The sequence below is a fragment of the Homalodisca vitripennis genome, chromosome 2 (assembly GCF_021130785.1).
Source record: "Homalodisca vitripennis isolate AUS2020 chromosome 2, UT_GWSS_2.1, whole genome shotgun sequence".
NCBI classification, from domain to species: Eukaryota; Metazoa; Arthropoda; class Insecta; order Hemiptera; family Cicadellidae; genus Homalodisca; species Homalodisca vitripennis.
The window spans coordinates 68,976,023-68,993,014 of record NC_060208.1 but is presented as its reverse complement, the minus strand read 5'-3'; the positions used below and the strand labels follow the sequence as shown (position 1 = coordinate 68,993,014).

Sequence of the window (16,992 nt, the reverse complement as noted above, 5' to 3'; positions counted from 1 at the left end):
TAATTTTGAAATGCCTGTTCATTTTTTCAAACTTCCATATTACAAATTAAATATAAATATATACAAGAGTAGTAGGAAGTTTCACTTTTAATTGTCATAGTATAATGATTCGTAAATAAAAGTGGACAGTTATACACCTTATTAAAAATGTAGAAATGTGCTTTGACGTATGAATAGTTTTTCGTTCCTTATTTTGTGTTAATAAATGCTTATGAAAAATTTATTCTTATTATATATGAAGTGTTCTATTTGTTAAAATTTCCAGAATTTAATATTACTTTGCACAATATTAATTGAAGCCTATATCATTTAAAATGTGTTTCATGCAAAATGGTAAATGTGCACACATATTATGCAATATATCTTGTACCACCACAAGTTATGCTGATTAAATTTTGTTAGATATTTTAGCCTTTTTAACAAATAAGTATATATTTTAAAAAAATTTACTGATAATACGAATTAAAAATTTGCCTTATCTATATTTAATTGAAGAGTGTTTTTTGAATAAATATAAATCATACAAAATATGTGTGGCTAAATATTCTTAATAAATTATCAAATACCGTATAATTATTAATGATGTTAAATATTGTTGTTAATATTATTATTGGGACAATACTTATTACAATAAATATGTGGGACATTTACTGAATTGCTTGGGTTTGTCTATTTTTATGGTATCCGATAGCAAAATAACTTGAAATACATTTTAATACGTTGACTGCGATAGACACATTACTAGGCAATCTCTGACTTTACTCGGCAGCGTACCCAGTATATACAAACAGAGAGTGTGTTAGTGCGTCATACATTTCAATTAAACAGTAAGGGTAAATCAGATTACAAGAGTTGAGAAAAATATATAGTTGACAACTATAATGACAATTGTTTTAGAAAATATAAGAGATATTTTACAGAGGTATTAAAATAACACAACTGGGTCAAAAATAAATGTCATTTATTTACAATACATATTAGATTAACTGTACTGGCCTTGAAAATCCCATTCATCACATCCTCACGGGTACTGACTTTCATAAAAATAAATATGTTTACATATTTACATGGCTCTTTAATAATTTACAATAGATTACATCTAAAATACTACATGAAAATGATGAATGTTTAGAACAAACCATCATATCAATCAAACTTACATAGATTTACATTGTTCATTGTTTAAAGTTAATTTGTAAAAATTTTCAAGTACAACTAAATAATACTAAGGTATACTATGACAAGAGTATGAAAAATTTTACTCTTATCTTAACCATACGTTTAGATCTTAGAAAAAACGTCACATTGAAAAGTCACACGTGGGAGTAAACCCCCCCCCCCGCCCATAAATACATGTTTCCCTTATTAATAACATATTTTAAGTTTCGTTAGAAATTCTTGCACTATTGCCACTTTGCTGTATGAAGCTCAGATCAACACTAATAATCGTTTATTAGTTATCACCACGAAGTGTGCCAAGCAATTTTGAGCTGACTGTACTGATAACAGTTACAGTCATTTTGGAATGACGATTCAAAAGGGCAATAAGCCCTATTAGTTCAAAATTTTTATTCGCCATATTGAATGTTTAAGGCAAAAGAGTGAAAAACTGTTTTTTTTTTTTATTATTAGATAATTATCTAATATTGTTAGACTATTAGATCATTTGTTCATTCACAAGACAACAATGGCTTTGGGTATTTTGACAGTTATGTTTTTACAATTCAACGACGTTTAGTGAGTTTGTACAATGCTGACTAGTAGCTAGCAGCACCTGAATAAACAAAATCACTGTGCTTGTTGTGAACATTTTCTGCTTGCAGCATCTTTTCCTGTGTACATTCACCAGTTCTCCATTGAGTCGTATTGTTACTATGTGTGGATACCAAAAGACCCTTTGCCAATGATATTTTGATATGTTGTTCTAAGGAGTATTTTCAGCTGTTTTATTGATAGGAGAGAGGCTATTTTGATTGTTCCACAATATTTCATTTGTTTGTTTTTCTTGGGGTAATCACATTTAGTATCAAAATAATTTATAAAAAATAAATTAACGATTTAAATTTAAATATTTTATGAAGAACATTCAACTCCACACTTTGTATATCACCTTTGTAACTAACTTGGTTTTTATTTCCATTAAAACCAACAATGAAAAAAAACTAAAAAAAAAAAAAACAATGAAATAGTTGTATTTGGTGTTGGAGTACTCAAAGTTAATACTGTTTGCTGTTAGTTGGTTTCTACAACTACAAAGTGAGATATTTTATTGTTTAGTTTCTTTCTCATGCATATTACTTTACTCCAGGCCGACATCATAGTGTAGTGGGTATGGCGGTTATCACAAGATAACCGATTCAAGCAACGTTGGCGTGACTGCTGCTTAGTTGGGTGACTACTGAGCGATCTTGTCCTTGCAAGCAGTCCGCATGCTCAGCCGAGGATTTCTTATCCCTAACTTAGAGAAATAAGACATGCTTTACTTTACTTTATTTTATTTTATTATAAGACGGTCAATAAATTGTCTTAACGTATTCAACTCTAATGTGGGGACATAGAGCTATGTGGGAACTTTATAATTTAAACGTTACACAATGTTATAGCCTACAGTGAGAAAATCATCAATATTAATTAAAGTTTTATTCAAAGCTCGTTTGATTACTTCAAGATGGGCAGAAAAATCACATTATACATCATTTTTAATTATATGCCTACTTTAAAACCAGTTGTAAGAAAACTGTTCACGGCTAGATAGCAAAATATCATTTTCACACACTGAAAAACAAGCAGTGTGGAGCCTTAACTTGAAAGAAGCAGGAATATAACATGATACTCAATACTCTCCTACTTTCTACACAGTTCCTTTTTTAAATACCACTATCAAAAATCGGTGATTGAATAGGTAAAAAGATTAAATATATTTATATCCCATTGTCACTTGTTAAAACAATAAAGCTTAGATGTTCCTGGAGGCAGGGTATTCGTTCTCCAAACTTTGAGTTTTCTTCTTGTAGCACACGAATAATTGAAAATGTCAATGATATTTTACTCTCTCTAGATGTGATTTCTCAAAAAGATTTTCTCCTCAATGCAAACAAATGGTTTGCTTAAAATATATTTCGATCAAACATATATTAAATTACGGATTCGAGTACCTTAGTATTTTAGTTTTCCACTCATTTCACGCATTGATTAACACGAACATGTATGTCATTATGAGTGAACATCGTATTAGTTCCTCCAATAAATACGGTAAGGCCAATATGATAATAATGAATCAGATCTTACGTTTATGAAATTAACAAAACATTGTAATAAAAGTCATTATATCTGATGACGTCACTATTGTTAACATGAGCGAAGTTCACTAGACCCATGTAGAACAGAACAATGCCAGATACCCAAACAACAAAACGTAGAGCACTAAACGTCAGCTGGACTGTTGTAGAGCACCTCTAGTGGACGCTATTGTTCGACCGAGGCCAGAATTATTTACTATTTGTCCTGAAGTAACGTGGAACGCTCAGACGGTATCGTGCGAATCGATTGTAAAATCGATTGTTATTCGAGTGTTCTCCAGTACGATATTGTTCAGAGATAATTTCACCCCGGGTCAATTTTGGGCATTGGTTCTAATCAGGCAGGTATAATTTAACTCCAAAGCGGCGCTTATTGTTTACAGACCGCTCTTGTTTGTATGTCAGCTTGTGCAACACGAGGGCCACAGCCTGTGATTGTGGCTGCCGATCTTTTATCTTGGTTCCTTACAATATCACAAAGGTATTCGTGTACTAAGAACTTTTATAAACGAAAGTATTTGTTCCCAGAGTTTAAAAAAGTAGTATTACATCACATTTCCAATTTATCATCTAGGAAGTATTTACCTCTAACACATGATGTGACACACTACCTTAACATATAACATGAGAATTACATTCAATTTTAACAGTACTATAATGTTATAATAGATTCAAGATAGCATGCTAACTTATCAATGTTCTAATCTTTCAGTTTTTTGCAAATTAGTGTTTCATGATACAAAAGTTATATTCTCACAACACCAACATATTTGTTGACAAAACGACAATATGTCATTACTATATTACAATTATTAACTTTATTAATTTTCTTTAGCTAATTTTCCTCTATTTATTGGTATTAAAATAAAACTAACAATTTCATTTGCTTTTGATTTCTTACTATTAATTATGCAAGACTAATTTAAATGCCCATTAAAACGTCATTTTGCAAAAATGCAAAATAATATATATAGTAGCAAAACTGTAATGCTTAATTTTTTTATAAAATTCTTAATATAATCGTCATTTTTATATTGTTCCCAAGATGATCCGATGGTTATAGACTTTGTTAAAATGAACAAAACACATTACCTTGATCATGCTAGTTATAACTTATATGGATAGTTATTTTATAATTATGAATATTTTCATATGAACTTTATAAAAATAATCTAAACGAAAATATATCGTTAAAATATCATGTAAGTTTAATATAAGATGTGATTTTTATTACTTTGCAATTAAATGCTGAACCTTTTTGTTGAAAATTGTAGTTCTGTATTTCTTTTATAAGATTCTATTATGTTTAAAGAATATATACTGTGTTATTTTCACTAAGCACAACCAATTTTTTGCCAGAAGAATAAATTTATAATAATTTGACTGTTCAGTTAGTCATTTTTCTGGTAACTGCGCTCCTATACTCCTACGTTTTAGAACAAGTTAAGTCCAAAGGTATTTTCTTTGATGTTTCCTCACACGCTTCTTTCAGGTTATTTTCATCACTGACACTCACTATATTACTGTTTTGATCTTGAATCTCACATTCAACCGGCACTTTCTCAGTTTTCACAGAGGTTTTGGAAGTTCTACAGGATAGATCCATAGGGGATTCCTGTACAGGCCCTAAAGACCTGAAAACCGCGAGGGATTTGTCAAAAGTTGCAGTATCTGAAGGAGAGTTAGTTCCTGGAGTATTGGTCCTCTCGTCCACTGGTGTAGACGACGGTGAAGGAGAGCTCGAGGATTCGGTTAAAACAGCCGGAGAATTCTCTTGAGGGGGCGGCCTTAAAGGCATGAATGGGAGGAGTGCAAAGTTCGGTGGGGGTGGATGATGAAACGGTGGATTTTGAAGGAATGAAGGAGGGAAAAAAGGAAGTCCTGGTGGATGTGGATGTACAGGAAGCAAGGAGGTCCTGGCGGCCCAAAGTGCTGCAGCAGTCTCCGCTGATCCATAGCCAGGAGGAAGTACCATCGGAGAAACAGCACGTTCTTGAGGATCCTTAGGAGGTGTGGAGTTGTTATTGTCTATATCTAAACTTCCCGGCACGTGTTTTCCGTGGTAAGGAAGGCCTTCCCATCCCTTGTTCTTAGGCGGAAGCATTGGCAACTGCGTCTGCTGCTGCTCTTGCAACAGGCAGTGGATCTTGAACCAATTAGATCTCCTCCCGTAGCGGGAACCACTCTTGGACATGCCCACGACCAGACACTTGCGGAGCCTGCAGGCCTTGCAGGACGTACGGTTCTTCTTGGTGATTACACACTTGCCGTTGTTCTTGCACTCAGATATGGACCCCAGATTGTTATAGGTCCTCCCGAAGAAAGACTGAAATAAAGAATCGTCGTTAAGTTTTACTACAAAATATCATACTTCAGTTTTAAATATTTAAAAGTGGTCAGTGCAGCCAGATATCCAATTTAAACAAGTGTATTTGCATAAAAATACTGCTCCAAAACTGTCTACTTTTAATCATCTAAAAATGATCTATTGTCTCTCTTCGATTTATAAGTTTATCTAAGTTTGTTTATACATGTAAATTGGGAAAATTGCCATTACACTTGGCCAAAATACAACAAGTGGTGTAAATATTGCTTTAGTCCTAAATAGTTCCTGATTGAAATTCATAATTTAATTATTAGAGGACAACAAGAAAAGAGAGAAAGTTCAATACATCATTAAGAAAAAAGCACAATTAAAACATTGATAAATTTGTTGCCTAATTTTTTGAGAAATTGGATTTTGTATATAAATTATCTCACAAAAGTCTCTACAGAACGTGATTTATTTTTGGAGACTCATGTTTAATTTATTTTCGTAACATGGTTTAGCATTTACATCTTGACTTTTAAACTATAAAACGTTTTTATTTCCACAATTTCTTTCTGAAATAAAATGATTAGTGATAGTATTATTACGTTGATTCCACCCAACAGAATAAAAGTTTTTACTGCTAATATTTAAATCAGTTTAAAGAATAAGGAAGGTGTGGTCTCCTATACGAGATTAATTGTGCATCCCGGTAGCTCCTGGATCTCCTGGCGGGTGACTAATGCAGTCGATTCATGCAAATGAAATGGTGCGGTATTTATGCTCCCGGAGTACAATGGGACAAGCCACATAGTTGAGGTAATTGTCTAATTACAATTACCTTGCAGCCCTCGCAGGTGAATGCGCCAAAGTGGAACCCCGCTGCCGGCTCTCCACACACCCGACACAGCTGGTTCATCTACAACAATGGCCGTAAATCAGTTGGATACACTCGTTCAGATCACCTGACAACTTGCAAAGCTATGCTTCATATATTATACAAACCACACAATGCAACTTACAGTATTTCTATTTTACCTATGAAATAACCTCCTTTTAGTGTTTGTGGGTACAAGAGCGTTTTAAACGTATAATCTCAAGGAAAATAAAGAAAGCTGATATTTTACACCCAATTTGATGTGAACAACATTTACCTATAATTAGTTTCGCATTCACCAAATCATAAATAAACTGTAACACATTTTAAAAAATATCAAAGTTTATATAAACACATCAAATTTTTTAATAGTGAAACTAATTATCTTTTGAATAGAGTTTATATGGTCATCAAGACCCTAATTTAAAACATTTAAGATATTTAAATTAACAAGTAAAGTGGCCTGCAGTATACTTATAAGAGATATAAAGAATTTTATTTTATTAATGAATCAGAAAACACATTCACCATTTGAAAACAATGTCATAGTTTCTGTCACCTACAGAAAAGTTTTTTTTTAATGTGACCAATCATTCAAATGTTATAAAATATAAGATAATTGCTAAATAAACTAATGCTGGTTTTGAAATGATGCTATGTTCTATCTAAAACTTTCGTTATATAGACACAATCTCCAAGAGGCTTAAAGATGTAATATTTATTCATGTGATCAAAGTTAAAATTATTCCTCTATATAATACAAGTCTATATATTCGTAAAAATATAATTAGGATTATAAACCTTCTACCAGCTCTTTATACATTATCAAACTATAACTCACAATAATTGCTATAGTATATTTTATGGTGGTATTGGAGTATTCTTCAATTTTGTCCATTATTCTTTATTCCGAAATAATATCGGTTTTAATTAACAAAATCCGTTGTAATGTTGATTTGTCTTATCAAAACCATTTTTATTTTTCTATAAATTTGGGGTATTTATTAGTAACTGCATCTTCCATAACCATTGTTACCAATATAAACAGATACGGGGAAAGGATAAAATAGGAGAGAAAATAAATAATAGAAAGGATGCCAATCACGCGAGTTTAAATGTGTAAGTGGAATCGCCGATCTGTGTAACCCTTACAGCTCTGGTGGTCTTCATTTATTATAGCTGCACTTTAGGACCCTCTTTGAGTTAGATCATGGCTGTTATTTTTCTGATATAATTCGTAAAACTGTCAAAATGTGCATGAATACTCAATGAGGATCCCGATATTTGTCATCTTCTCTGCGAGCAGATCACTTATCTCTAGCACTGGTTCACCTGAACATCAATTACAGACCAATAACAGTCTCTTTTACACATAACGATACATTACGTCTTTATATTCATCTTCATCTTCTTATATTCATGTACTAAGATAGTTGAAAAGTGCACTAAATTTTGAAAGCAGCTATATCATAAACTATACTGTGTAAACATTAAAACGCAAAAAGGTGAGTACTGTTAAATAATTCAAAAAAATTATGATTTATTATAGAGTAAAAACAAATACTTGAGTACCTATCGATCACCTGTCGGCATCGTAGTCGCCGTACAAGTCATAGCTGCCTGACTAGGTTACATCCTAGCTATAACCGCTGCGCCTCCCAGTCAAGGTCATCTTGAGCTCTATCATTAGAAGAAAATAATAATGCCGGTGAAGGTTTATATCACGTGTATGAAAACTTGTGAACATCGTGGCCTTTGAAAATATGGCCTGGTGGCAGTCAGTCTCTGACACCTTTTACTACTGCACACGGAGGTTATGCCAATTTAGCTGTATTTCGACTTGTAATAACCACAAGTCAAAGAAAAATGTCTACCATTCACTGTGAAAAAACTGATGGGCAGGAAAAATATTTTTCAGACAAAGCATTGTAAGTAGTATATAATAAATATACAAAAACAACGATTTAATTAAACGCTTGCTCTTGGACAATCAACAATCGATAACCTATAATACTCGTTGACATAAATCAATTTTAATCCAATTCAGGAAATATTGATGTGAAAAAATTCAGTTATTTTGTTTAAAGTATGTTATTGACGATGAAAGGCTTCAATTTTGCGTGAAAGGCTATTTAATGGATTTTTTTTCAATTTCAGATAGTTTGAAATAAATTATAACAAAACAATGAAAATTTGGTTCCATAAATACTCTCATAGGTCTTAAATGTACCGATATTTAATAATAATGAGTTGGAATTTCTTTATGTATGAGTTTGTATATATATATATATATATATATATATATATATTTATATATATATACACATATATGAATATTGGAATGTATACTTTTTATTGCAGAAACATAGATTTTGTTGACTAACATATTACTGAATACAATAGTTTTTTTTCACACTCAAACTAGTGTACACGTTCCCATGTTTATATTTGATACGTATTATCGTTCACACTTATCTCTGTATGTTGGATTGAGATACCTAAAGAAAGGACTGATTCTAGCCCTTGAAAGTGTTTTTGTAATAAAGATTGCAAATATTCTATATGCTATTCTCATTTGAGAATTTACGTTACTATATAACTATATCACAGAGTTATATTATATTCATATAATTTTATACGCTTAGTTCATTAGTTCACTGATGGAACATCAATAAATCATACAGTTTGTTCTAATTTATTATTGCTTTTAGCCCAGAATTGTTACAATATACGGTACTTTCTTTCCGTCACCAATCCACACTATGGGTTTCACATCTTATGGTGGTGTTTTTCGAAAGATGTATTCCGTCTCCATCAGACCATATGAAGAGCTGTGTGGCATCATAAACATTGACAAAAATTAATTAAAGCTAATAACGCAGTACAAAGACACACGCATAAAACAAGGTTAAAAATTAATAAAATATAATTCAACACCTAAAAATTCAATCGTCAGTAATGAACGGAGGTTTACAGCTGGACAGGGGCCGTAATTTAGGTTTTAAATAATTTTAAATTTATTTGTGACCGTTGTTTTATGTATTGTCTTTGTGTTGTGTTTTTAACTTTTATTTCTTATTTCTTTTATTAACAATATCGTTGAAGCAATTTACGAGTATATCTTCATATGATTTGACGGTGAAAGAATAAATCCTTCGAAACATAAGTCACCATGAAACGTAAAACCAATATTCTGGATTTCTAAAACTACTTTTGTCATAAAAAGCAGTACAAAATGTTTGCAAGCTGAATTTTAGAGATTTTTCTCTATCTCAGCTTCATATTTATTTGTATATTCTCTTTTTACTCAAGCAACATCTAATCTTAATTAAACATAGCAATAGATATTCCTTTAAAACTCGATTAATTAAGAATCGGTTGTAAAAAATCGATTATAGATAGTAGATGATTCACTCACTACTCGCATCACAACAAAGGCTTCTTCTAGGACTCATCGTAACACCATAATGATAGCCAGTATGCGCTTTGTAAGCTACGATACTACAGCAATAATCGTAGCGTATACATATCGTGTGGCGGACTCTCAATAGTCGATAGTCAGTTCTGCGCATGTAGCGAACTCAGTTTTGCATATCCGTGTCGTACGGCCTGACACAGGCATTATGGGGGTGTGCTGATACGCCTGCAGATAGTGTTACGAGTGTGAGTGCATTGTCAACTAGGTTTTATCACTTTGCAGGATTGAGTTGGTATTGGTGGTTTTCATCGCGCTTAGGTGCAGTGTAGAGCTTGGCACATGTATTCTGTAATGGATCATTTGCTCAAGATTGCTGCTCATTTGATCATTTGTTGCTCATAGCAGCATAGATGGATCAGATTGAGGGGATGTAGAGCAAAAAGGAAATATGTTTGATATGAAAGGATCTGAAATAAAAAAATATTTGTTACATTTATTTTATTCAGGAATTTGGGTGCATAGATGTGGCTTTGAGGACTCTTCTTGTAGGTCATTTTATTTTAATTGGTGACCCCTTTGACTTTGCCTAGGGAAACCACTTTATGAATTTCCTAAGCATTCGTATCTGGAAATGATAAAATAGCGTAAAAAGTGGTCTTATAAGAATAAAGATATTATTTGCATCATAAATCCAGTCCTCAATCCAAGTTATACAATTGTCTTTTTCCAGTTTTGTGATATTCCACCTGCTCACTTGGGGAGAAGTATTTGTAAATTTGCCATCTTAGTTTAAAAACTAATAATAAAACTTATAATACTTACTAAGTCAACAACAAAAGTGATAAATTAATACCAAATTTCAAGAAATATACTGTGAAAATCCTGTTTTTATTCACACAACACGTAATAAACTGATTTCTTATTCAACAACAGTACCCAAAAGTAACTTTGGATCTGGGGACGGAATCATTCACAATGAACATCCAACCCATCTGGCCAAGAGAATGGAAAACTAGATAAAGAGACTTTCAACATTTTTTAATGCCAGTATACCTGTATGGTTAGCTGACTATAATTTAAATTTGTTTTAAACGTTAAGCTGACTATGGTTTAACCTTTTATAAACGTTTATGTGACTATGATGTAACAATTTATAAACTTATCTGACTCTTTGTCTTATGTATCTAGCTAAAAAAATCTTGTTTGTTAAAATAATTATTATTTTATATTTTTATCTTATTGATATACTCCTATTTTGACATCTACAAAAACTAGCGTTGCTGGCGATCGATTTCGTTCATAGGCTAAACTTATCTATCTGCTTCAAGAAAACCCAAGTTGTACGCTTACACAACGAACATTTTCTCTCGACGCCTGAACAAATATCTTTAATATACAATACGCGTACACTTACCCACCCCCTTATAAACTGATCTGTATATTCGAATATACAGAAAACCTAAACTAGATAAACTAAACTATTTTTAGCCGCTTCATTATAAATCAATTGTGAACAGGTTAAACGATAAATAGGCACAAGTTCCTGGATCATTACAAGTCGTGACCGAGGACACCAACTAACTATAATATATACGAGCTGTTAAATATTCAGTTTTAGAGCGAAAGTTGGAAATTTTCCAATTGTAATGTCTTCTTTCTACTCATCCTCATCTGCACATGACCTCGGTGCGTAGTGTCGGAGTCATGCAGTGAAGAGGGGAATTTGTTAGTTTCTCTAGGAAGGCAATATGGTACTCTATATACCGGATCATTTGTGTTAAACCTTGAAATCTCGCGAAGATTTAGTAAATTTCACTACAGTACAGCCATAACATTGTTTGGTTGTTTCACAGTACTTTATTCATTTTAAAATATGCAAAAATGACAGAGACTAAAAAGAAAACTTTAAATTTGGTTTTGAAAAATGGGTACATTCAAGATACCGCCGCTCTAAATTTACTTATGATTTCAATGTATATTTCCATGCTTACTATTGCAATCCAAATAATATAAATATTACTCAGTTTGTCGATTAATATGTATGTTCAACACGTGACACATTAAGTTGCAAAAATTTGCTAAAGCAAAAAATTTTAGAAATTTTATTATGATTGGGTTTAAATTGAGCATTAAGAATTTTTTTTTAATATTTTGTATGCATTTAAAACTTTATGTGCTATATCCCATTCCCAACTTTTCATTTATGAAGAAGACAAATTTTGAAGCACATAACGTAGTTATGTTGGTAAGTGTTAAACTGTCTCTCCACCGTGTTTTGAGATCATGTTTAAAACATCGTAGTGAACTCCATTATTGTGCACCTCATGAGACAATACTCCCTGGATCTCTTTAAATGTGACTCCAGATTCCAGCAGCCAGGTCAATGACAGAAACAGCTTTCAGACGTTGCACCAAGCGGAGGGTGGAATGGAGCTTTTCTTTCCTGTATGACAATAAGTATGCGAGATCTTCAAAAAGTGTTTTATTGTTAGAAATATTTTATAATGAAAACTTTTAAGTTTTACTGGAACTCTCATGAACGGTTCAGGATTGAAGTACTTGAAGACATATAAGGTCTAAATTCTAAGTCACATATCATGCCTGGGAAACATTTTCAAGGGCACGTAGGACAAAGGATGCCAAGTTTTATTATTAGAAGAAGCTACGGGTTTTATATACTTATATTAATTGATACCTAACAGATTATAGAGATTTGTCTTAATGGAAACGGCCTCTGAATTACATCAATGAAGAAAAATGAGATCTTGATGACATTATATCCGATAAAAAAGCTATTGAATTAGACTGAGAGACGTCTTGAACTTGTGTTGAAGATCAGTCTATTCTGTATACTTTCCAGCTTTATTTTATTCTCAAAACATGATGAGTAAAGCCGACAAATTCTAAGTTACTCCAACCTATCAATGGCTTCAAGCTATGCTGAACATAATATATAGTGACATAAGAAGATGACCGACTAATGATCTTTTTTATGTTGTACTTAGTACTAAATCGAAATTGAATCAAGAAAATAGGTTTGGTTTATGTGTGGTTACACAGGAATGGATACGAAATTCAGATTTTTTTCGATAGGAAATCATCAGTGTAAAATACTAATCACAAACTAATACAGGAGCCTTAGTTGAGTGTTGTTGCAAATATATAATGTTCACATTGCAATCAAAAGTTACACATTGAGCAACGTGACAGAAAACCATGTTTATGTTCTATCATTGTAAGTCAGTGAGGTTTGTAAAACTCAACATGTAACCGAGTTTTAGCAGGGAAAGTGTGGACAGCAAAATTGTTTGTTATACCAAAACGTCTGTTTCAAACTGATTCTTTCACAAAGTACCTTAGCTTTCGAGCTTAGTTTCAAATATATAGTTTCAATTAGTCTCGAAAGGAGTAGGAAAAAATACAAGTCAGATAAATGGTGATGGAATCTAAAAAATAATTCCTTCTCCCAATACTATGCGATTTACCGCCAACTAGATTGTTACAATGAATTATTATGCTATTACAAATTAAAACAATTTAATAACACTGATAATATGCTTTAAAAAATTCTCTGATACTGTAGGAAGGGTTTTCCAGGAGCCAGTCTTTTATAACTTTCAACAATCTATGTCTAAGTAAAATTCTTATTGCCTATAGTAGAATGTTAAAATATTTAATACCTGAGACAGGAAAGCTGTTAGCACTTTTAATAAGCCTACGCCTAAGCACAAAAATACATTTACTTCTTGTTACATGTTCATGCACATTATTATTAAAAAATCATGTTTTTCCAAGTCCAAATCAAGTTATACAAAGTCAGAATGTGGCAAAAAGAGGACTGCAATGGTCAGCCAGTTTATGAAATGGCTCTTAATGCCTTCCTTTGAAGTAACAATAACTTACAAACTTTAGATAACGTAGTGCAAAGGCCAGATGGCAACGTATGCTTGCCTCACAAACCCACTAGGGAGATCCACTGCAAGCCTCCTCAAAATATACACAACTCGACTTATTTTAATACACAACAAGTCTGTTAGGGAGTCCCACGGCAAAGCTTTTTCCAAAGCGAAGCCCAGAAGTTTAACAGGGTCTCTTCTGAGAGCATTGCCACACAGCCTGAAGGTGATATGTTACGTCTTAGCTTCAATTAGAGACAGGTGGTTCTCAATTAACCAGTGAAAGGCAATATAAAAGAGTTTATCTACTGCTGTGTTTGCAAGCACTGTTATGACAAGAAAAAAAACATAGTAGGATTACCTTCTTAATTAATTTACTCACTATTTTTAATTTGTATACATCTATAGTTTTGTAAGCATAGAGTAAGCTTGATGGCACAAAAGTCTTATTTAAACATTTTATACATCCGCTGTTGAGCACAGAGTTAGAAAATATTCAGATAATGAAAATATAAGATTTAGTAAAAATATTTATTTTAACTGTACGTTTTAGCAAAAATTAAGAATGCAGTGTTTGGTTAGTACTGTAATGCAGATATCAAAAGCAAAGTTTACTATAAAACTAAACTTTATTATAAATTCAAACACTTTAATAAAACATATCTTTTGACACAGGAAGGCTCTTTAGTCCTGCTTACTTATCTTCTTGATCAGGGCAAGAAAACAAACTCAATTGTGGTACCAAAAATATCTTAGACTGGAACAAAATTACAATTACTTAAGTAGCTTTATGAGATATGTATACGGGTGTGTATATATATATATATATATATATATATATATATATATATATATTATGTGTGTATTACTTTGAACGTATTTTCAGTAAAAGTGTACATTTACGTGCGTTTATCTAATATTGGAAGTCTTCAATCAACCATTTATAAATAGGATTTTATATGTTCCACTGGGCCGACCTCGTTTGATTTTGGATGATTAAGTAGCGGTTTCTGATATAAAAACACTTTAAAAGGGGTCTGTTGGTGTTTTTTAATAAATGTAAACAAACACTTTCCTTTGGTTTTATTGTGAAGTAGCTCAAACCACAGAACGCACACACTACGGTGTCTGCCTCAGTAAATATATTGACTCTTCAGAAGTATAACAGACAGGCATAGGCACACCCTGGTCAAAACATTTTTACAAACTGTTTTCAATTTGTGCTCTGAATCGTAACATGTTATTGTGCAATTAAGAGGGTGAATCAGATTCTTGTTTAGTATAAAAAAACTATTTATATTACTGTTGTACAATACATAGTAAAAGTTTAAGTTTTTTTCAATACTGAAATAAATTGGATAATATTTTATAATGGTGACAAATTTGCTGCTTTACAATAAGAAAATTAGGTGAAGGTGTTATATTAAAGCTGTTAAATCATTTATTAAGCGATACTGTAAAATATAGAGACATACACTCTTTAACAATTTCATAAACAACCATAAAGAATGCAAAACAGAAATGGGTCCAGTACAGTTTCCTGCGGTACTCCATAAGGCCTGAGGAAACAAGAAGGACATCGGGTGGACGAATGTAGTCGTGAGACTGGCCGGCAGCACGACCAATCACCATTCATCGTTCCCATCGGCTGATTATTGATTAAGACACTAATCTCGCGTTTACGGTAAAGCGAGCCTAATGAGGTAGCATTCTTGCGCGAAGATGGTCGCTGCATTTGCATGAGGACAATCGAGCCAGGGCATTCCGCACGGGCTGCCGCTACATAATGATTAATTAACTTTTAAATATATCTGTATTGGAGCCACTTAGGCGCGGATTGATTTGTATTGCCCGGTCTTGTCAGGAGGACGTAGTGTGTCGTGAGCAGGGTGACTCTGGAGGAATCTGTTCCAGGCCGGGACGGTTGTGACCGATCCATCACCATTGAGTCGTTCCTTGTCGCGGCCACGGGATTCCTACTCTCCGACGGATGGATTCAGACTCGGAATAGTCCTCTCAAGGATAAATATTCTGTGTTCTTTATCCTTTTATATGGCATTTTGCTGTGTTCGTGACTGGCTGAGCGTTTGTGAAGCCTTATCACTCAAGGGGCCTTAAAACTTTAATTTACATCTGACTGACTGTCCTCACGATATCTCGAAAAAACTAACCTTCAGACTTGAATTTTGTACAAAGCTTCATTTCTGTAAAGGAAACACTGAGTTAAATTATGGCGCATGTCCTTCCATAGGATGTCGCTGAGTAATAGAAAATATTTTTATATTAGTGACAAAGATAAAATAGTATAATAAATCAATTTGTAAACTGAGTACAGTCATATCAGATTTTAACATGTTACGTATTTAAAAAGGTATAACCTACATACTCCAACATCTCTTTGTGACTCTCCGTGTAGGCATTGTTTATCCATAGAGTATAAAGAACAATTACAACATTAAAAATTAACTATAGGTGACAAGATTTGATTTCATCACACTATTTGCGTTGTATAACCTTCATATACTACAGAAACTTGTTATTGGTTTAAACGCTGCTATGATATTTAATTAAAAATATACAAGAATGTTATATGGTTATACATTTTGCATGAAATTTCATTTCTAAATGGATTAGAGGGAATTATATGATGGTGAAATTTGGCTGAGCACTATTAAAGCTTATCACAGTAGGCTGACGCACTTTCTCTTTTTAAATTCAAATGGATGTTAACATTTATTTTTGGTATGATTTTATGTATTTCTGTATCACAGAAGGATATAGCAAGGTTGGAATGAGTTACAAACTTGAAATATTACATGGAACTTCATTTCTACATTGACAAGAATTAGTTTCATGTGTTGCATGTATATCTATGAGATTTGACTGAGAATCATTGAAGTCTATCACTTAGTAGGCTGTCCGTTTTCCCCTTCTGACTGCCTAGGAGCTGTAAAAGTTTCTTTCCTTTTTGATCGCCTGTCTGTTCGCATAAAATCTGGGGAATTATAAAAGCTATATCTGCATGAATGATATTTTGCTTATAATATCTGAGTGTGGCGTACTCCTACATTATACTCTTTATTTTAATCAATATAATACATTCTTGACGTGGTTGTTTCTGCCATGAACAAATAACGAAACCCTCTAATTTAGTTAATTTATCTCTTTTAGCAAGAAAATTAAGTTAAAGAAAT

At 32.7% G+C, this 16,992-nt stretch overlaps 1 protein-coding gene across 1 annotated transcript in view; it reads right to left on the bottom strand.

Annotated features, from left to right (window-relative positions):
• Positions 1 to 944: 944 nt before the first annotated feature.
• The window catches only part of LOC124354118 (zygotic gap protein knirps-like), a 51,123-nt gene continuing 35,075 nt past the window's right edge, over positions 945 to 16,992 (bottom strand). Inside the window, exons 2-3 of the mRNA XM_046804339.1 lie at positions 6,449 to 6,526; positions 945 to 5,625 (exon numbers count right to left, since the gene is read on the bottom strand). Of these exons, the coding sequence (XP_046660295.1) occupies positions 4,726 to 5,625; positions 6,449 to 6,526 (978 nt within the window). The 3' untranslated portion in view covers positions 945 to 4,725. The remainder of the gene's footprint in view (positions 5,626 to 6,448; positions 6,527 to 16,992) is intronic.